Genomic DNA, 23,268 nt, shown 5'->3' on the forward strand with positions numbered 1-23,268 from the left:
CGTTGTCGAAAAATCATCGGAGTCCCTAAAAAAGAACGATATTCCATAGGAGGTTCCGGGAGGCTTTGATATGGCCGCTAACGGCTAGGTCCATGGCCGTTAACGGCCATATTCCTAGCCATTATCGGTCAGATTTAGACGAGATTTAGCCGTTAGCGGCCAGATCTATTCTGGCTGGAATAGATCTGGCCGCTAATGGCCAGGTCCATGGCCGTTAACAGCTAGATCTCGTCCAGATCTGGCCTGATATGGTCGTTTTCGGCCATCAATATGGTTTGCGGAGACTTTCGACAATGGTTTGCGGTGGCAACAGGCAGCAGCAGGAGGTGGGGGTGATTTCGTCATAAATTAAAATTTTATATAAGCGGAGATGTTTTAGCTAAATCTGAAATATTAGGGGTTAAAAGAAATTATTCAAAAATTAATAATAAAAATAATATTATATTAGTATTTAAAAAAGGGACAATTTAGTAATTTAAATAACATACTCACCAATTTATTCCCCATAACCAAAAACATTAATATAACATACCCACCAACTAACCAAACATATTTTTCTACAGATTCCCAGTAATCTTCCAAAGTAATCTATCTTTCCAGTAATCCAATATTTCCAGTAATCTAACATTCCTGAACTAAACGCCCCCTCAAAGTAATCTATCTTTTCATTAATATGACATTTCCTTATAATAAAACATTATATGATCCAAACATCCCCTTAATGTTACAACAATTTCCAAGTTCAGTAACTAATTTTCATGTAACCATTTTTGGTCCATTTGAAGGCTCCAAGTTCAAAAATCTAGACAAACAGTTCCATCATCACAAATATCGTTATGTTTTAATTTGTAAGTAACAAACACTTATATTCCAGGAAAAAAAAAAAAGATTATCCAAATCAGAGTCCATAATTACATAGCACTATGGGAATCAAATTACAGTAATGTTAAAATGAGAAATCGTAGTCTAAGACAGCAAACATGAAAAGTAACTTAAATAATGTTATATAAAGCATCAGATGATAGCAAACAATGAGAATCCACCAAACATAAAAGTTAACTTGGAAAAGCAATGGTATACTATTCACCAAAGGCAACGGGAAATCCTACTCAAGCTCCGGGTAAAGGAATGGAGCAATAAACCCACCGCTTGCAGCATCAACATGGATTGCAGTGTCCCATCTACAAAAACAATATACAAATTAGTTTGTAAAATTAGGTAATGAATAATTGTAAATTGGCATATTAATAATAAATAATTACCCAGTTTGTTTGTTCTTCTCAGTCAAGAGATCATTCAAAAACTTAACATATTCAAATTCTCCATTGAGAGTGGAACCAAGAATAGCAGCAACACAAATAGTGTTCTCATCTACCATTTCAAATTCTTTTTGAGGGTCCATTACATAGTATCCATCTCTTAGCTTCACCTCCTTCAGCTCCACCTCAAAGTAACTTGCAAATTTCTCCCAGCACACCTAACGAAAGATATTTTATGTTATAATTAATTAATGATGATGAGTAATTACCTGAACATTGTGCTCAAACCTGGACACACGTCAAAATATGCTCCCATGCTTCCTGTAAATAATTTCCATCTTCATCTGCAATTCTAACTATTGCCTATGGACAATGTAAAATATCAAATAAAGCATCAGAATGAAGTTCAATGAATTATCCAGAGATGATAGATATATAGGTGTCATTAAGAACATCTACAGTAATCAGATCATACAATTTGAGTTCATGGTAGCAAATGTCATTATGCATTGAAGAAATTTTTTTCAGATTCCCACAAACACACTTTGAATTTGAACCCAATTTCTTCTCCTCTAACCACTTTTTTGCCTCTGAAACAGCTGCACTCCAAAGATCTGGCATGTCGACATCTGCAATATAATTATAGCAGCAATCAATTCAATTTTTAATATTTTCTTGTGTTTGTAAGAAAGCAATACCATTGACAGCTGTTCTATTGAACAGATCACTTAATCTTGCATCCTCTGCATCTCCAAAGATGGTGCTATCTACAACTCTTGACTTAATAATATGTGTCAATCTANATCAATACATATTGCAATAATAATGATTTACGCGATATAGAATGAAATGCCTTTTATTATTGATTAATGAACATTATTACAAAGAGTCAATTCCATAATAATTGATTGACTCTAGGGCATCTACTCTAACACTCCTCGAATTGTTGGGATCTATCTGTGTTGGTTCCCAATTGTGTAGTTGTTTCTATTTCCATTCTCTAGAAATATACTCTGGTTGAATCTTGATTGAGTGAACCCATTTATCTGTTTTTCTGGGTTGTTTGTGTTGTTTGCTGGTTATTGTTGCAGGGAGTCTTAACAGTCAATCTATTAAACTCTTCCCTAGTTAAACATTAGCACCATATATAACTTGGAGTCAAACCATTTTAAAGAGAAATAAGTATAAATAGTATATAGAACTTTTGAAAGAGAAGTGAACTCAAATATATTAAAAACCAACAATAATGATATCATTTCAAAGAGTCCCATAAATTCGAGTAGATACACCATGAAGTTATTGAATACACAAAATAAACTAAATATTAAAAATCAAACTTGACCTTATTTTCTTTGCATCAAGAAACCCACAAAGCTGTGCTGCACCTGCACCATCATTAACCACATAACACAACTTGAATCAATAACAATATCCGTATAAACAAAAACAAATCACAGTGCACAAACAAAACAGAGTCACACTTATTAGCTTCTAGCGAAAATATGCAGGTTGTTATTTTTTTGGCTTGCCTCAAATTTATTCTTAATAGAGTGAGTAGTTGAATGCTGCAAAATCAAATCAAAACACACGCAATTAATTAGGGTCTAATGCATGGATGTGTTGGTGACAAAATTGATAAAAAAAAAAAAATAATGAAGTTTATTGAGTCAGGCCGCCCATAAATCTTGAGCATCAACCACTGCTGATGATTTGAGGTCAATGTCACTCCAGTCAGCTCTTATGGTGGCTTTGGAAGATCCTCTGTTCCACAATATTACTGCTATCTTATTGCCACGTAGAGGAACAGCCCAGACCTGGAAACTTAGGAGCATTTATTAATATAACGAACTATAAATCAGTTGCAAACATTGTTATAAGATAATCATGCTTAATTACCTCCAAATCTCCAGTCTTCTTCACCTTCTCTCCTTGAACTCCAAGTTTATCTGTTACAATGTTACGTGATCAGAATAAATAGAATAAATTTAAACATATGATATATGGTGATCAAAAGACTAACCTTGGTTAACAGAAATGACCTCCTTGTTGGTAATCACCTCCAATGTGTCCTCGTCCATGGAACAAATATCGCACCCAAGGATAAAGGGAGCCTACGGAATCATTGACAAAAAGTATATAGCCATTTAGAGCAGGGTCAACACCAAGTGTATGTGAATTGTCCTTAAATATGATCAATCAAGCACCTTTGCTAAAGCCCAAATGCTGAAGTGGGAGTGGTATTCTTCTGTTGACAGTCCTCTGTTGCCCACCTCAAGCATGTCAGGGTCTAAAGATTCAACAACAAAGTAAAAAATCATGAGTTGGTAATATATAGTAGATTGACATGCATATATAGTTGGCTCTAAGCATTCCATCCACCCGGTCCAGCATAAGATGCCCATTGGTCATTCTGATCAGCATGCAATGTCATACTGCAGAAGCAGAATCATCAATTTTCATGTTTTAACTACGCTCTTTGATTTTGGAAGAATAAAAGAAAACTACATATCTCAAGTATCTTTGATATCTCCAGTTGTTCTCCAACTGTTTCCAATGTTAGGTGCCCATGTTGCAGAGTCTTCCTGGCCCTGGCATATGCACCAATTTTATTCCTTCTATGTTATGTATATGCTTGGCCTATAGTAAAACACATTCTTACTTGGTTTAAAAAATATGACTAATATTCAAGAATGAAAATAGAAAAAAGAATACCATTCACAAAGAGAGTAAAATATGGGTCTTCCAGTGTTTAGGAGAGCTTTGCCCATTTTGGAATATTTGTCACTAACACCCCAATAGTAATTGTATATGTAAATAAAACTTGACCAGACCAGGGAAGCAGTTTAATGTATCATGCATATGTCAGAGTTTCTTTAGGTATACCTTTCTTGTAGGCTCACTCTATTGTTATGATAGTTATTGTATTTCAAATAATCAATTCCCTAAATAACCGTCAAGAGATTAAAAAAATAAAATAAAATAAAAATCAACCCCAACAGGTGGTTAAATATATATGATGCATGTCAATACAGTTCACCACCTGAGGTTCCAAGAAAAATATTCGCAGCCAACAAGTTTCATACAGTGCATTATTCAAGGGAAACTTTGTAAACCCACACATGTTTGAGGAATAATTTAAGATAGGCTATTGATTATAATTTATATGTGCGTCGATGTATGAAAAAGTTTCTATTTACATAATATTGACTAAGACCATCTCCAACCCATTACACCAAATTGATGTGATTTTTCTGTGTGAAACACTATTGCATCTTCAACTCATTGCACCAAATATTACACCAAGGAATAGAATATTCTCTTTCTTTTTCTTTTATTATAATAATCAACAATTAATCTATTTCACTTATTATTTTTGTATATATTAATTAAATATTAGGAATGATATTTTTGTTAAATAATAATTACTTTGGAAATTATACTAATTTAATAAAATTAAGCATTTATTTAATCAAATAAACATTATACTTAATATAGACAAATATTACAAAAATAAAAAAAGACAACAACAACACAAAAGTAAAATTCCATAGTTATAGTAATTTAATTTTCCGAATTAGTATATTCTTCCCACAAATGATCAATTCATGCATTTCGAAGAGCACGGTGAACCTCTGTATCATTGATTTGTTTATGTCGAGCAAAAAAATTTTGAAATCGGACATTTTCATTTACGACAATTTCAACTTCGGGAGTTAGCGCTTCCATTTGATTCTCAATCGATGCATCAATATTACGATCATCCTCGATTATCATATTGTGCATAATAATACACGCAGTCATTATATCATGCAAGTTCCTCCACCACCCAAACCCAAGTTCGATTCAAGCATAATACATTAGTCCATAAGGGTCTGACACAATATTCCAAGAGTCTTGAGCATAAAAAATAAAAAATAAAAAAATGCTGGTTTTTTTTTTTTTTTGCCTTTTTCTTACTTCGTCCTTTGTTATACTTTACATTAAAAAACAAATTAAAAAAAAATGATATGGTTCAACCTCCAATGAATTTTTGTTTTTCTTGTTTTTTTTAGAAGAGCTGGGAGAAAATTTTAACATAAGATAAAAACAGAAAAAGAAAATGTAAAATTAGAAAAAGAAAGTGATCATAAACCGAGATCTCACGTAGCCAGATTTTTTTATTTTTAAGTTTTGTTATTTTGTATTTGATAACTTTCAAAATTAAGTATATAATATTTTTTTTATAAAATATTTTTATTGGAATTTTAAATATATTAAATTTTATAGGAACTTTACATATATTAAATTTAATATTTTTCAATATTATTAAATATAAAATTCAATATTATTAAATATAAAATTTAGTATATCTTATATTAGTTTAAATATATTAAAATTGACATTAAATATTATATAATTTCAAAGAAGTTGAAAATATATTAAATTTGATACCCTTATTCCTATTTTATTATGGCTTAAATCTTATAATATTATGTTGTTAAATATTTAATAAACTGGTGTATTAGTTTAATTTTGCACTTAGAGGTCTAGGTTCGAACCTTTTATGTATTAATTTATTCAAAAGGCATGTTTAACTTAAAAAATCAATCCTGCCCTTTGTCCCATCCATTTTAACGGGAAAAAACTAACAATAGAGGTTGTTCTTGGTAGTTTCAGGAGTTATGGGATACAAAGGAGTTTTTTGAGTTTTAGGGGCTGTAATTGTCATTCTCCCATTTTTAAAAGAAACTATAAGGGTGTGTTTGGTTAGGGGTTACTTGGGATTACTCTGGTAATATCATCTTATATTACTCACATTACCATGTTTGGTTGTCAAGTAATAAAAGATTTCGGTAATCTTCCAAAATCAACAGTAATTATTGTTGATTATATAGGCGATAATCTGAATATCACAATTTTCTTATGTATTATAAGATTACTTGGTAATCTTAATTTTGTTATAATTTTGCCTCTAAGAGTGTGTTTGGATCATATAATACTTTATTATAGGAGATGTTATATTAATAGAAAGATATATTACTTTAAAGATCATTATGAATATATAGGAAATATGTTTGGTTGGTGCGAATAAATTGGTAAGTAATATATACGGTTGAGAGAATAAATTAGTGGGTATGTTATATAGATTATTAAATTGCCCTCCTTGTTGAATATTAATATATTATTATTTTTATTATTGTTTTTTTGAATTATTTTTTAACCCCCTACATTTGAAATTTTGCTAAAACACTCCAGCCATATAAAACTTTAATTTATAGCAAAATCACCCCCACCCACCCTAAGCTACTATCGACAACCAGCCATCCATCACCATCGGCTGCCACCAACAGTTAACGGAATGGTGCACGACTGGCAGTATATAGTCGGTCGTGTGCCAAAAAAGCCATTTCTGGCCATGGATCACAAATCCATGGTCGTGAAACGACGACCATTTCACGACCAAATATGGTCATTTCCAGCCATGGATTTGGAAAAGGCCTTACTAGTCAGATCCCGCCATTCGTAAGCCATTACGGTGACTGACGCCGGCGGCCAAAGGTGGTCTTGGGTGGTTGGGGGTATTTTGTTAACTTTTAAATTTTTTTATGGTTGGGGTGTTTTAGCAAAATCTCAAATGTAGGGGGTTAAAAATAATCTATATAATAATATTAAAAGAAAAAATGACAATTTAGTAATATATATAACATATTTACCAATTTATTCTAATCTAACCAAACACATTTACTGTATCATTTCTAGTAATCTTCAAGATAATCTATCTTCTCATTAATATAATATTCTTAATAATACAAAATTTCCTGAACCAAATGCATCCTAATTATAATATCAAATACTCATCACTATTCACATGTCATCGTCACAACATTACCATTGAATATCATTTTAATTGTAGACAACATCACATATGCATCATTTTATTTAAATGAATCAACAAAAACATATAATGAAAAATAGTATACTGACTACAAAATTGAAAGATCTTAAACTTTAATGTAAAAAAGTGAGAGCGAAAATGTATCGTTGATATCTTTACACTTGTCATCAATCGGTTTGTATGTCATACAGTTATATGATTATTATCATTGGTGCTGTTGTTGTTGTTATTAAGGAAAAATTTTATTAGGGATGGTTTTTCCAAAAACAAAAGGGGGATTGTTTAATTTCTCAAATCTTTGGGGTTAAGATATTTCATGAACCTCATGAGAGGTTTATTATGATAAGATTCTTTAATCTTAATCAAATGTTCTATTTTTAATTTATATTAATTGTTAATTTTTTTTCTTGGTAGAATGATTCTGTCGTCGCATTGGGACCAAAAAAAAAATGAATAGTGGTCAGTGGTCGGCCGCATTTGGACCAAGCTCAATCTGAATGTCTCTACTGGGCGTCGGGTGTATTGAGAAATATTCAAGTATTAAGTATACATTTAGATTTAGTTTAGGATTGTTAATAAGTTTTTTTTTTCTATAATCACTTATCAGTTAAATCTAGAAATGATCAAATTTTAAATAGAATCTGTAAGGTATTTGTTTTGATTAATGTTAAAATTACTTTTGCTTTTACAAAAATAAATTTGGTTGGTGTAAATTGACTAAAATGGGGTTTTTTTTTTTAATTTAAAATTTAAAAAATAATAAAAATATGGTTGGTGAAATTACTGCCAACAACTAACTATTGTGGCCAATCGACGGCGTGTTCATCGACACCTTGGGATTGTCATAAGGTGATCTCAGGGGCCGAACCAGAGGATGGCTCCTAAGGGTGTAATTGAGCTAAGCCGAGTTGAGTATTGGAAGCTTGAGCTCAGCTCAACTAGTATAGTCGTAGCTCGAGCTTGACTGAGCTTCAAATATTGAGCCCGAGCTCGACAGAGATATGGGGTTCAAGCTTGGCTCAATTACAGCCTACTCGAGCTTGAGCATGAGCTAGAGCTCGAGTTCGAACTTGAGATTGAAAGCTTCCTCTTTGGTCAAATCGTTCCCGTCAAATCGTTCCCAAACTCAATTCTCTTGTTAGAACTTTTCCCAAATTTTACTCCACAGTCCTCAAATTGGGATTCGTATTCCTCTTTAGACTTCTTGAATTCATCATTCTTGATAAACCCATCAATAGAAGCATCTATTCAACCTTCTTGGGTCCATTTCTAAAATACCTAGAATCAGAATTATGAGAAAAATCAATTTCAACAGATTTAGTCTCTTGCTTTCTTCATTTCCACAAGCTCATCACAATTTGAGAAACAATTCAAACCATTCTTCCCATAAATTTTCATATCAATAGACAATGACTTGGCTTCCAAAACCACTTAATTGTTGCTAGAAGAAAAAGAAAAAGAAAAAAAAACTCAAGCCCTTTTTATAACTAGAATTTGTAAAACCCTATGTGGCAAATATTCCTAGAGGGGGGTTGAATAGAAATCTATAAAAATGTTTGCGGGATAAAAACTTTCACCAACTCAAACAAGTTATGAACTTAAAACAACAACAAAGATAAGCAATAAATAAGAATGATGTTGAACAATAAGGATAAACAATGTTGAGCAATAAATGAAAGAGAAATATAAATATGAGCAATGAATGAGTGCAAATGATAACGATGGTTCAAGTAAATATACAAGGAATAATAAATGAGTTGAGAGAGAAGAAATGTTCATAGATTTATAGTGGTTCAAAGATATATCCACAAGTCTCTTACATCCACTTCTTCAAGACAACCTCTTTCAAGTTCTATTAGAATCAAATTCTGCCCTTTAAACTAATTTGACAGAATTTCGCCTCTTACAATAGTTTGACAGGATTTCACCTCTAGATTTACAAGATTTTGCCCACAAGATGTTTGAAAAAGAATGTAAATGATTGCCTCTTAAACTAAGTTTTAACACACAATAAAAACAATACTCTCAAAGGTTTACAAATGGGTGCAAGAAAGTGATGTTTTGATTTTGATTTTTAGATCAAGAGATTATGTGAGAATATATATATTTTTTTATAAGGCTTTGTCTCTCTGATATTCTTTTGTCCTTCCTTTCAATAAAACACTCTATTTATTGCTTGTCTCCCTTTGAAGTAAAAAGGCATTGCTGCATTTAATGCAATTCTTAAAAGCTATAAAACCCAGAGGAATGGACATTTCACCATCGTGAACAGGTGTCCCACCATCGCGAACGGTCATTTTTGACACAAACGATCACTTCGTTCAACTTCTTGAATGATCGTTCTACCATCGTGAATAGTCATTCCACCATTGCTAATGGTCATTCCACCGCGGGGAACGGTTGGTACATTGGCTTCTTAAAAATCCATAAAAAAATTAGAAGCATACACGACTTCCTAGAACGATGACGTTCTGCCAAGAACGATCTTCAAGTGTGAACGGTCATTCCACTATGTGGAACGGTCGCTCCACTTTAGATACATGAAATTCAACTTGATCTTCAAGGCTTGGCTTCCAAGATTTGTCAAAGGCAAAACGTTTGAATTCTGAGTACTTTGACTTTTTACTTAAATGGAACAGGCATGCTGCTTTGTCATGCTGTTGTGAGCGACTTGACTCCATTTTGGGTAGAATCATGCATGACCATATGGAATGTTGTCGTGCTGAGAGGAATGTGCATTTGGGCAACTTTGTGAAACAAGAAACGGTCGTTCCTTCATCCTGCACGATCATACCAACTGAGAAAACTGCATTTTGTTTTTTGTTATGACTTCTTATCATACCTTAGCATGTTTGTTAAAGAATCAATCAACTCTTTGGTTAGTTTTTGTAAGTAAATCGACGGGTTAAACGCAGCAGAAAACAAAATTGTTCCGATCGATTACTCTGAAGAACCCAAGATCAGGGTCTGATATGTATATATTCTACATGCTTAAATTGAAATAACATAAAACCAAACAAGGATCAGATCATACCAGCGTTTGGAGGCTCCGTCAATATCTTTGAATGTGATCTCGCTACCGATCAAAGTGTAGGACCGAACTCACGTCGTCCACACGAAGACAGTATAACAGAGACCAAAGATAAAGAGTGAAAAGAGACCAAGGTTTGGAAAGGATAAAGAGTGAAAAGAGATGAAGAGAAGAAGAGAGAAAAATTCTCTCTAATTTTTCACTCTCCCACGACAGCCACAAAAGTGAATGAATGAATTCTATTAAAACCTATTTTGCTTTTCTTTATATAGAAAAAACCAAATATCAATTCCACCCCCAAATTTTATAACAACCCAAACTTAGGTGGAATCGCACATAGGTCCCTATTTAATTATTTAATTAAATATTAATAATAATTTCAATAATTAAACTAGTAATTTTGCTAAATTATTCTAATAAAATTGGATATAGGCAACAACGTCAGTAAATTTAATTACACAGCAAAATTACCAATATGCCTTTTTGTCCAAAAGACGAAAATACCTTTTCATCGTTAACCACCCTTAAACTGTCTCCTTAGTGTATGACCCGTAAGCTCCTCATCATACTGTTAGTGAGTAGTATCGCGATTGACACCAATCAATCGTCTCACTACACATAGACTAAGATTGGCCCCTAGCAAGACATCATAGCCACCCAATAGATTCGAATTCAGCGAAATAGCTACCTGTCAATAATATGGTTACCGTGCAATCAAAACCTTTCATCATCTGTTATCTTATTGAAACTGAGGCATAGAAATAGTCTCAACCTCAATTATCCTCGATATATTTATATTCAGTTTCTAGACTAATGACCATAATAATAAATTAGATTGAGCAACAACTTAATCCCACTGTGATCACAGATTTACTGTCATTGTCATTAAATGAATTACGCCGTAAGATAAGTACTCTCGTACCTAAGAGTGACAAATCCTCTATTGATCCACCATAGTTTTGATACACTCCTCGATGCAGCCAATCATTACTATATTGACAGCTTTGAATAGAACTGCGTTGGGCTAGTGTCAAAATACACCAATCGATGCACAAGGCACTCTAGTGATCTCAAGTCTAAAAATCACATGCACCACCATTCGTTAGAGGATTTGTTCCATAGACACTAGGGTTACCATCTATATGGAATCCTCCGATGGGTTAATCTAGTGAACTTGCCTACAGCAAGCACCCATGTGTTGCACCAGGTTGTCGAAAAACAACCTTGCCAAGTGAGATCAATCACTGTTTTTTGACAGGGTCGTTTAATACTATGATAGCCTTACCGTATTATTTGTGTCATTGGTCAGAATAATACTGAGGCTATAGACATTTCTAGAATGGCCACCATATGTGCTCATAAGGTTCTCACTATCAAGATTTGAAATACTTGATACACTCGTCATGGTTCTACCATCCTAAGGACATATATCAATACATACAACTATGATTTAGTAGATAATGCCTTTTATTGATTAATAAACATCATTACAATGAGTCAATTTCACAATAATTGATTGGCTCTAGGGCACCTACTCCAACAATTTTGGCACATCAAAACACACAAGGGCTCAACAAAATCCTTGGACAACATTATCAAACACATAACCACCTCTTCTTGTTCCTGCTCTATCCCTGAAATAGATGACAACTTGGTAGAGAGAAAAAGAGATTATAGTTCGGAATTGAAGCAAGCGACGGAGTTGTGGTAGTACAGAGATGAAGCGAGCAACGAAGTTGCGATAGTGGAGAGATGAAGTGAGCGACGAAGTTGCAATAGCGAAGAGATGAAGCGAGTGACGAAGTTGCGATAGCGAAGAGATGAAGCGAGCGACGAAGTTGCGAAAGTGGAGAGATGAACGAGCGACAAAGCTGCGAAAGCGAAGAGATGAAGCAAGCGGTGAAGTCATAGTCGCGGGGATAATTAGAATTTAGGGTTTGATATTCGAATTGAAATGGGATATAAATGTCACTTTGACATAATTTAGAAGGCAAAATGGTAAATTACAGATATGCCCTAATAGTTGCAACACTTGCATATATCCCCTATCAAGCGCGAGTAAGCTCGCAAGCTCGAGCCGAGTATTAGAAAGCTCAAACTCAACTTGATTCTGCATGTGAGTTGCTCGAGCCTGAGCTTCTTGTGAGGGGCTCGACTCGCCTAACACCCCTAAATTGGCTCCCTTTAACCTTTTGGCTACAGCCCATGTCAAATTTCTAAAAGAAAAAGAAATCAAATTATTGATGCCAAAATTTGCACCAGATTTGGAGTTATAGTCTTGCCCAGTGATTTCCTATTTTGTCCACGACTCGTTGACTTCTTTTTGTACTTTGGAACACTTGTCAACTATAGCGTTAATATATGTTCTTGTAAGAAAACAAAAAAGGCTTCCTATGGAACTGCATGGTTAGAACAAAGGGTGGAGGCTAATTACGGCGATGGTTAACTTTCAATCCAGAATGTTCAATGTGAGGTTTTTTCTATCTGAATATTGAGGTTATGATTCTTTGCATATTAGCCTCATTTATATAGTGAAGTATTAAAGAATTTTAAAAAGTTCCTATTTTGACTCACATTCCTTTCTCCCATTGATGCCTCAATTAATCATGATTATATTTACTATATTAAAGGATATCACTAATATATTTTACTTGATGGGCATTTGGCAAATAATATCAAATAGAAAATTATTATTTTGCCCTTGGGGAAACTTATGCATTACACAAATATATTATTATTTTATAATTATATTTAAAATTATTAATTTATTACATATTCAATGTATTGTTATTTTCTTCTTAAAAGAATCCTCATAATTCTAACAAATGATGTTATTTCTCTTTTTTTTTTTTTAAACACTTTTAGAATTCTATGCCATTTTTTCTTCGGTTTCCACACCCATGTTTTCTCAATTAATCATGATCATATTTCCTTTTGTCTTCTAGAGTCTTGAATTAAAAATAACTTCCTTTTTTTCTTTTCAACAAAATTAGGATAAATTTAATTTATTATGTGAGTGTTGTCTTCATTTCTCTTATTTTTAAAATAAAATATTAATTTTAAATAACAAAACTCATTATCTTAGATATGATTCTTTTTTATCACAATAACAAGATCAATAATTTTATATATATACTTAAAAATTATTGTCAATCCTCCCAAGAATTAATTTCTAATTCTACCTTAGGCGATCTGCATAGTGGTGTCGACGTCATAATCAAAACCGAAAAAAGAACGTTGTTTGGCCGCATGACAAAAAAGATTCAAGAAAATAAACTCTGACTTCTTCTTCCTTTAAAAAAAAAAAAATAATAATTTCTTTGGCTCAATGTACTATGGGCCTATAGTATAATATGATTAGAGAAAAAAAACAAAATGTTATTAGTAAAGTGGTAAGAAGCTCGTTCAGTCTTGATCAGGGCCTAGGTTTGAGTCTCCTCCACCATCTTTTGATGATATAATATATCTACATCCTGCAAAGACGAAACAATGTTCCCTGCTAAATAACCTCTCTTCATGCATATATATATGGTTGAATTAATCATGTGTTAAACTTTTCCTTTGTTTTATTTTTTCATATAATTAAACAAAGTCTTCAAATATATCTTGACTTAAAAAACTCAAAGAAACGAGTCATAAGATTTGAAATTATATTGCAAACAAAATTCCGTTTGTTCTTTTACTTGAGAATGGTTAGATCTTGATTATTTAATGTCTTTTGAAGTGTGATAATTCTTAGTATACAATTACACTAGAGTTCCTTGTGCTTTCTTCCTTGAAAGGAATTACTAACTAAATTTTTTTCTATGTTATGAGTAATTTATTAGGGTCGTACCTTTTTTACAGACTAACAGTAAAATATGTTGGTCAAACAACTAAAACCCTAGTGCTGTCATTTTTTTTTAACTATTATAATCATTCAATTATTTTTATTTTACGAGATAAATATTGTGAAATAATATCTTATGTTAAATTTTTTGATAGATTTATAAAATATTTATAGTAAGGTTCATTTAATATAATAATAATAATAATAATAACAATATTATATATATATATACAGGAATATCAATTTTAATTTAAGGATTTATATTGTTTATGAAAATATTTTTATTATAAAAATTTCACCAATTCGAAACTATTGGGTGAGTAGTATCATTTTTATAATCTATGCTTCAAAGTGTTACAACTCTAAATTATTAAGGGAAAACTTGTATATGTATGAATATCACAAAATTGAACTGGGAAGAAAGATAAATTACTAATTTGTCCTTCTTTTGGGTGAAATTGTCACTTGTAAGAAACGTCATTGTAAAAATTGTTACTTTTTTATTTGATAATCAAGTTGTTCAGACTAGTTTGTGTGCACCTTAATTAACTAAAAAGAAAAATAAATGACTAATTTACCCTGTTTTTGGGTGAAATTATCACTTGTAGGAAACATCATTATAAAAATTGTTACTCTTTTTTTGGGTAACTGAAGTGTCCGAGCCAGTTTATTCGTACCTCAATTAATTCTTAAGTTCATTAAATATCTTATAAATCTAAAGAATCAGATAAGTCATAATTTTATTATAATAGATGATCCTAAAGTTTGAACAAAAAAAACATATAGAAGGGAACAAACTCCTTTGACCTCCGGCCCGGGGTTTTGTTACTTTTTTGATTCTATGGGCACTAATTTGTCCAAATCTAAAGGCTGTATTAGTCTAAATTCTATAAAAAAGTTTCTAACTTCTAAGCATATCTCAAGGCACGTGGCATAAATGTATTGGCTGGTTTAGAATACATCATCCTACTAACGTAGTCCTCACCGAAACGGAGCAATCATATTGCCTCCTTCTCGATCCAGCCTTGCCGCCTCCATTCAACACTCAAAACTCAGCTCTCAAATCTGTCATCTACCACCGTGCCGTCACGTCGCCAGGCTTCTCCGATCAATAGGACGTCGTCACGCTGGTAAGTCTTTACATATTTCTTATTTTCGGTGCTTTTTATTTTTGATTTATTATGAAATTTTATGGTAATATTTAATCTTTCGTAATATTCTTTACAGAATTCTATCGTTCACTCGCGTGTTCTTTGTTCGATAGAAGAAGTAAGGTAGTCGTGTAAATTTATTTTTATGTCAATTATTTTTCCACTTTCCTTTCTCGTTTCTAGAAATTAATTAATTTATTTATAGAAAAAGAAGAAATTTAGTTATTTGTTATCTTGACTTAGGTGAATTTAGATGTTTTTTTACTTTGAATTTGATAGAAGATTTAGGAGAAAGCTAGGGTTTTTGTTGGTTAAGAATGCTTGTAATTAGCATGAATAAACTGGAATGTATTCTTCGTATTACAGTCGAAATTATATAATTTAGTTATTTTTCTAAGTCATGTAGTATTTGACAATTCAATGCATTTGATTTTTGTGACAGGTAGTGAACGGAGGGACATTGTGCATGCAAAATGAGTAACTCTTCTGCCGGACAATCCTCAAAATCAAAAGAAGGATCTTCTCAGCCGAATGAAACAACGTCATTTAAACGCAAACAAGGAGTCTTTCAAAAAGATTGTGAGTAAATGCCTTAGGTTCTTTTTAAATTTCTTATATTAGCGGAAACCTCTTGTGGGAGTTCTATTGCTTTTTTTTTGTATTTTTGTTCATTTACTTTGTTTGGTATTGCAGTGTAGCACATGATGTATGGTTTTGGCGATGATCCTAATGTAAGTAACAATAACTATCTTTCAACTTTTGTTTTTAAGAAATCTCAAATTTAATAATTTGGTTGTTCTTATGCATGGAACTGTATATGCTAATTGATGAATCTGTTATCTACTAATTTAATTTTTTGATTCATGTGCATATCTCCGAACCATAACTTTTAAAGTTAAGCTGTAATAGCAGCCTCTACCAGATCTGAATTAGCTCAGTGCCCTGTATGCCTTAATTTTCATCTGAAATCACTCTGATGTTTAGGTTCACTAATCTGTTAATTCCAAAAGCATTAGAATGGCTTTAATAAAGCAGGGACAAAATTTTTTGCTTTTTTTTTTTTTCCTCTTAGAAAACTTTTCTTCTTCCTTCCATACAATTACAAGTTGCTTTGATGGCTATGGTTACTTGTTCATTCAGTTGACTCTAGCCAGTGAGTTTTGGGCGCTTCCGTGAATTTGGTGAGATATACCCTGAAAACAGTTGGCAAGAATCTTTACATATTTTTTGAAGCTTGCATCATGATAATGTATAAATGTTTTGGAGCGTTTATCACCTGTTTTAATGGGCCTGTATGCGTATGTCCTGCAAATACATACTTGCATTCATACACATATTCTATCTGATGGTTTATATTCTCTCTCTGAACAGACATCAATTTCTTAATGAATTAATGTATATATCACTTGAATGATTGTTTCGTGCCATAATAATCCATGCTTCATTAATTGCTAGAGTCCTTAGTCTCCAAGCGGTCACATTTTACTTTTATCGTATGGAACTTTTGTTATTTGCTATTGGAATGTATAATGATATGCATTTTCCTCTTTTAAATTTTTTGTCTAGTTTGATATATGTATTAATTTCTTGTTTTAGCCGCTTCCAGAATGTGGCACTTGTGGAGGACATAGTTGTGGAATATGTCACAGATTTGGTATGCATTCTTTCTGATTTGTATTTATCTTGTTCTCTGATAAGATGGCATGGTAGGTGTGATAGCTATGTATGCCACTTTTTCTACAGGCACATAAAGCACAGGATATTGGATCAAAGCGGCGAAAGTTATCAGTCGATGATTTTCTATATTTAATCAGAAAGGTATTTTTCATGAGACCTTGTTTAGTTCACCTGGTTATGAACGGAAAGTCGATTTTCCCACTTGGGAATCTATATTATTTTGCACTTATCTAGCATAATAATCTTCGATTCACCTTCATAAATAAACTTTCTTAAACAGTCTTTCTCTGAATAAACAAATCTCCATTGTTTATGCCACCAAATGTCCATTTATTCTATAGCATAAAAGAATCTTACACGATGATTAAACATTTATCTTGAAAGATTCTAGTATGCATGTTTCCTTGGAGTTTGTTGGATATAGGGATGTGGTACAATGCAATTGTCTTTTTTCTTGCATTTTGTATTTGAGGAAGGTTGGTGCTTTAAAACTATTTTTTTTCCCGGTGTTTATTGAAATATTGGTTGAAATTTTATTCAGGATTTGCCAAAGCTTAACCAGTGTATAGAATTGCTATCAATGCAAGAGGAGCTAAAACAAGCAAGGAAAGCTTTTGAGGTTGATGAAGAAAAGCTGGCATCAATAGAGTGATTGATATGTGAGTGAGACAGAAGCATTATATAGATGTTTTGAAAATTTTTTTTTTTTTTGTATACAAAATGCTCATTTAGTTGTAATTACAATTATAATCACGATCGATTTGAGATTTCATGAAGTAGGCCAACCTCAATAGTTCAAATATTATATTTGGGGGCTTGAGCAAACTAACATAAAATGTACTTGACCTTTGTAATTCATTGGCACGATCTTTTCTTTTTTCTGAAACTTATAATACCCATTACAAGTTTAATTGGATTACGAAGGTTGAGCTAATGCTTATTCATTGGCTGCTAGACAAAACATTGAGATTCAAGATTAATTTTGCTGATTTTCTTTTATTTAAACATTTTTTCTGCACTAATCTTTATTGTTCAACATACTTGCTGTCAAGATTAATCGCTTCACTGTTTATGTACTTGAAGATTAACCAAAATGTCTACTGAAAGTCTGATTTATTTTATTTTATTTTCAAGTTTTGGCAGATATAAAGTGTCACTCTGTTTCAATCATGTAGTGATGCTGACTGAATTTAATTTGTAAACCTGGAAAAGAAATAATTTTTCTTTCCTTTTTACAGATTATTGCTTAGAAGATTCGTAGGAAAAGTTTGTGGGATGGGTCATGGAGGGTGCTTTTAACTGTAAGAGAAGAGTTGTAAACTGTCTTGTATTTTTGTTCAGACTACTGGGTTTTTTATTGTGAAGATGTTGATTGCTGTTGCTGCTTTTGGCAGTGATGATATATCATTGGAAGGACTTGAGAAGGAGCTTGAAGAATGTAAAAACTATGATGTGAGTAACTTTTGTGTTGTTTTTTATGAAGCTATAGTCTCGTTTTTGTGGTTTTTGTATGTGTAGTTGTTATATGGGGAACTAGGGTAAGGTAGCATTGTATTTATAACTTACTGTTTGAGATAGGATCTGCTGGTTGAGGATAACAAGTGAAAGTAGGGTGGGTGTTCTTGTTCTTTAATGTGTGTGACTCTGATAAGAACCTACTCCAACAACTCAACAATTTGGGCTAGGCCATGGGTCTTTCATGAGCTTGGGTAGAACTCTCCTTGGAAAACCGGCTTGCCAAGGGAGGGTGCCCAAGCCTTTATAACCCACATGCCCACCCTTTTCCCTTTCAATGTGGGATCCCAATAAAATGTTATTTAATGTGTTTCAGATTTGTTGCTGAGAGCACTGGCCATCAGATGAGCAGCTGACTTTTAAGCATGAAATCAGCCAATGCCTTGTTGGAGTTGCCAACAGGTGCCAGTTTAATTTCTGCTGGAACTTCTGTGTCAACCGTTACAATTTCAGATTTTAGTAGTACTGGTATTATTGAGACTGGCTTAGGATCAGTTTTGGCTTCTACAATGAAAGAAAGCACAACCAAAGAGGCAAGTACAGATGCTTCTGAGGACACTTTCAAAGTAGCTATTCTCACAGTAAGTGATACAGTTGCATCGACAACTGGGCTTGATCGAAGTTACTAAATCTGCGTATATGCGTGCTCTTTGTCTATGTCTCTGTTTCTTTTATATTCTTTTTTAATGCTTCCTGTGTATATATATTTATTCATCCATCCAGTTTAGATATGTTAAAAAACAAAACAAAGAAAAGGCATCTAGGTACACCTTTTTGACTCAGTAGGTTTAAAAATCTTTATGGATGCTACAATGATAGAGCAGAGCTGATGTTCTGCCTTATATGAGTTATATATAGAACAATATATAGCAAACAGTGGATGATTAGTATCTTTATGTCCTTGGATGATTCATTCTTTCGGATAATCTTCTCTAAGGTGTCCTTAACTGGGAATGTGAAGATCATTAACTAAACTTAATAGTATCTGGATACACTTCTCTGAATCATTGTTTCAGAAGGGTCACTTACTTGATGCCATAGTAAAAAGCCAAGCTGATATTACTCGTCAAAGTGAAACATGGAAAGTACTAAATGCTATGCAACAATACTTTGGAAATAGTATGGCAATCATCAAATCATCTTGGTGGTGTTCTTTCTTATTTTTGCTTCTCTTGTGCTTGTATTACAACTTCTTTGTGAGCACTGGACTATAAATAAACTGACAACATTTATCCTTTTTTGTAATGCTTGACTATTTGAAGAATTGACCAAACTTGAAATCTTTTTGAAAGCATTAATGACCATTTTACTAAAGGCCTTTGGTTGGGTGAGCCATGGCCGATTAACTGATTCATGAAAAATGTTGTACACTTCTTAAATTTAATATGCTAGACATGCATAGTTGAACGATGCAAAAACTTTGGTTTATTTCTGAGTGAACAATGGATTTCCATTTAGTTCATATTACTAGAAAAATAAGAAAAGTGTCTCTACTTTTATGTTTCTGTTTCTGCATTGCATTTTGATAGTAAACGACATTGAACACATTTAATTTTCAGTGTTGTAAATTCCTCATCAGAAAGGTTAGGTGGAGTGAAGGTAGTTGAAACAGCTGTAGTCCTAGATGATGTAGGGAAAATCAAAGATGTTATCCAGAGATGGTCTGATATTGACGGAATGGATCTCATTCTTACCCTTGGTAAGTTTCAGATTGTATTCAGCTAGTTAAATTCTGTGGGTGAATTTGTTTTTTAGGTTATCTTGACCTTTTCCTTCTCTTTTTTGAATATATTTTGAACAAGGTGGCACTGGCTTCACCCCAACAGATGTTACCCTTGAAGCTACAAAAGAGTTGATTCAAAGGGAAACACCTAGTCTTTTGTATATAATGTTGCAAGAGAGTTTAAAGGTACCAACAATATTTTTGGAAGTTATTAATTAATACATCATAGCTTGTTGTGTAACAATTTGAACTTTTGTACATATGATTATTCTTGATTGATAAGAGTGTTTTGTGTTGGAAATTCAGATTTAATTGAAATCGCAGGATTCTTGTATTTAGCAATAATTATAGGGATAGCAGTAATCATAGGGAGTAATTATAATGAATTAGGTGTAAATTAGTAGTTAATTGTTCCATGGTTTATGGGGATTAACTTCCTAGAATAACAATTCTTTACTGTATAAATTCTTTGTATTTAGTCATGTTTAATAAGAATTAAGAATTACATAATTCTCTTCACGGTATCAGAGCTTTAGGCTCTTTTCTAGGATTAGAAATCTCATCCAACAGGCCTTCATTGCCAAGATCCTTTGTGCCCTGCTTGTATCCTATATTTTTTTTATTCTTTTTCTGTTTAGCCTTCATTGCTAAAATATGTCTTTCACAACCGAGAAAACCACTACCTCCCAGTCTGAAGCAGTGACTCTTAATCAACCAACAGAGGAGCTACCTACTATTTAATCTGCTTACAGATTGAATAGGAAAAATCATAGGAAACGGTCTCAAGTGGTGCAGACCTTTCTGAAAGGGAAGGGAAAATTGAGCCATCTCCTTGGTACTGGACCCAAGAAGGGAAATTCTAAATTTGATGCTTGGGATGAAGAGGACTCCATGGTCATGTCTTGGCCATGGAATTCTCTGTTGCCAGACATCAGTGATACGTTTATGTTTCTGCCAACATCTAAAGAAATATGGGAAACGGCAAAAGAAACTTATTCTAAGGTGAGAGATTGTGCTCAAATCTATGAGATTAAAACTAAAATTTATGGCATCAAACAGGGAGATCACTTAGTCACGGAGTATGCCAATCTCTTGAAGAATCTATGGCAAGAGATGGATCATTATCGGTGCATTGAGATGAGGTGCAGTGACGATGCAGCTACATTAAAGAATTTCATTCAAAAGGATCGAATTTATGATTTCCTCGCTGGTTTAAATGTTGAGTTTGATTAGGTGAGAGTTCAAGTATTAGGAAAAGAAGATTTACTTTCATTGAATTAGACCATGTCTATCATCAATACTAAAGAAAGTCGAAGGGGAGTTATGCTTTACTCTCAACTAGTTGAAGGATCAACAATGTTGGGAAAATCCAATGATCAGAACCTGAAGTTTAATACTGAAAAGACATCTGCCTACAATACTACAAATTTAGAAATCGGCAGAATAGAGTCTCGGTCCTCAAACAAGGATAACCTCTGGTGTAACTATTGCAAAAAGCCTCGCCATACCAAAGAGCAATGTTGGAAACTTCATGGAAAACCACAAAGTTCTTAGTGGAATAAAGCTCATAGAGGAGGAACACAGCGAAGCCAAGCGAATATGACTCAATCTAGAGAGGACAGGTCACATGATTCCAGTGGTGAAGAGCAGCATGAATTTAACAAAGCAGACATTGGAAGGCTGAGGTCACTCCTTGATTCATTAGAAAAGTCTACAGGTACTTGTTCCCTAGCAAATTCAGGTAAACTTTATTCCTTATATGCTTTAAATGCCTCTAGTTCAGATTTTTCAAGTTCCTAGGTTATTGACTCCGGGGCAACCGACCATATGACCCATTTTTCACACAGATTTCTTACATACCATCCCTGTCCTAGCAACCGAAAAGTATCTATCGCTGATGGATCTCTGGCCACTGTTGCTGGCCAGGGAGACATTATTCTAAGTCCATCCATAACTCTTAAAAATGTACTACATGTAACTAAGTTATCTACAAATCTTGTGTCTATTCATCAACTTATAACAGATTTAAACTGCAGTGTGGTGTTTTCTCTTATTTCTTGTACATTTCAGGACTAAGTTACGAAGAGGAAGATTGGACATGCTAAGGTGAGACAAGGTCTTTATTATCTTGAGTTACCCAACAGCTAAGAGAACGATGGGAATAGACCACCTTTCTCTTTCTTGTCCAGCAACCCTCGTTCCAATAATGACCAAATCTGGCTTCATCATCTTAGACTTGGACACCCTTCCTTTAGTATTTTTCGTGTTATGTTTCCATCCTTGTTTAAGAATGTTAATGTAAACGAGTTTTATTGTGATATTTGTGAATTTGCTAAACATCGACGAGTCTCCTTTCCTTCGAGTAATAAAAGAACTACAGTTCCTTTTTCCTTAATCCACAATGATCTTTGGGGTCCATCTTGAGTTCCCAAAATCTCCAGGGTTCGTTGGTTTGTCTCGTTCATTGATGATTGCACTCGGGTTTCATGGGTTTATTTGCTAAAACAAAAATCTGATGTGAGCACCATCTTTCCTATTTTTCATAAAATGGTCAAAACTCAATTCAATGTTGAACTTAAGAGGTTGAGATCAGATAATGCTAGAAACTATTTCAATCAAACTTTATCTCTATATCTTCAAAAGAGGGAATTATTCATGAATCTAAATGTGTGGACACACCCCAACAAAATGGGGTTGCCGAAAGAAAAAAATGGTCATCTTTTAGCCTCTGTTCGTGCTCTTTTGTTTCAAAAGAATGTTCCAAAAACTTTATGGGGAGAAGCTGCCCTCACTACAACTCATCTAATAAATCGTATCCTATCTTGGGTCCTTGACTTTAGAAGTCCAATGGAAGTGTTATCTTAGTATTTTCCAGATTTTAGTATGTCAACTAAGTTAGCCCTTAAAGTTTTCGGATGCGTTTGTTTTGTTCATGTTCACTCTCATGGTCGGAACAAGCTTGATCCTAGAGCTGTCAAGTGTGTCTTTATAGGATATTCCCCTACTTAGAAAGGATAAAAATGTTTCAATCCTACCACTAGAAAAACTTATGTGTCTGCTGATGTCACATTTGCTGAACCAGAAAGTTATTTTTCTAATCCTTATCTTCAGGGGGAGACATCATCTATGGAAGATAAGGATTTGTTTTTGACAAAACCATCCATGTTAGTCAAAACATCTCCCATGCAAATTGAACCCAATCCTAAAA

The 23,268-nt window shown here is 33.3% G+C and overlaps 2 protein-coding genes and 2 pseudogenes across 7 annotated transcripts; 2 read left to right on the top strand and 2 right to left on the bottom strand.

The window, feature by feature from the left end:
- Window positions 1-867: 867 nt before the first annotated feature.
- LOC116140269 (glutamate decarboxylase 1-like) lies at window positions 868-2,705 on the bottom strand. 6 transcript variants are annotated; one of them, XR_004129597.1, is made up of 5 exons: window positions 2,602-2,705; window positions 1,804-1,888; window positions 1,548-1,622; window positions 1,263-1,477; window positions 868-1,181 (listed from the first exon to the last, which is right to left on the bottom strand). XR_004129597.1 is itself a non-coding variant. In XM_031425920.1 (5 exons), the coding sequence occupies exons 3-5, from the start codon at window positions 1,573-1,575 to the stop codon at window positions 1,106-1,108; spliced, it is 309 nt and encodes a 102-aa protein (XP_031281780.1). In that variant the 5' UTR covers window positions 1,576-1,622; window positions 1,804-1,888; window positions 2,602-2,705; the 3' UTR covers window positions 868-1,105. The 6 variants fall into 6 exon arrangements, 3 of the variants coding, with proteins under 3 accessions (XP_031281780.1, XP_031281777.1, XP_031281779.1); XM_031425920.1 differs by having other exon boundaries at window positions 1,558-1,622; XM_031425917.1 differs by having other exon boundaries at window positions 1,558-1,622; window positions 1,735-1,888.
- Window positions 2,706-2,926: 221 nt separating this feature from the next.
- LOC116140256 (alpha-galactosidase-like) lies at window positions 2,927-4,239 on the bottom strand. The gene is made up of 5 exons (XM_031425894.1): window positions 3,628-4,239; window positions 3,464-3,547; window positions 3,280-3,370; window positions 3,156-3,205; window positions 2,927-3,073 (listed from the first exon to the last, which is right to left on the bottom strand). The coding sequence occupies exons 1-5, from the start codon at window positions 3,688-3,690 to the stop codon at window positions 2,927-2,929; spliced, it is 435 nt and encodes a 144-aa protein (XP_031281754.1). The 5' UTR covers window positions 3,691-4,239.
- A 5,358-nt stretch (window positions 4,240-9,597) lies between these two features.
- On the top strand, window positions 9,598-21,293 carry LOC116140257 (annotated as a pseudogene).
- On the top strand, window positions 15,619-18,083 carry LOC116140253 (annotated as a pseudogene).
- Window positions 21,294-23,268: the final 1,975 nt, after the last annotated feature.

This window comes from Pistacia vera, unplaced genomic scaffold (genome assembly GCF_008641045.1).
Source record: "Pistacia vera cultivar Batoury unplaced genomic scaffold, PisVer_v2 Contig367, whole genome shotgun sequence".
Classification (NCBI taxonomy): domain Eukaryota; kingdom Viridiplantae; phylum Streptophyta; class Magnoliopsida; order Sapindales; family Anacardiaceae; genus Pistacia; species Pistacia vera.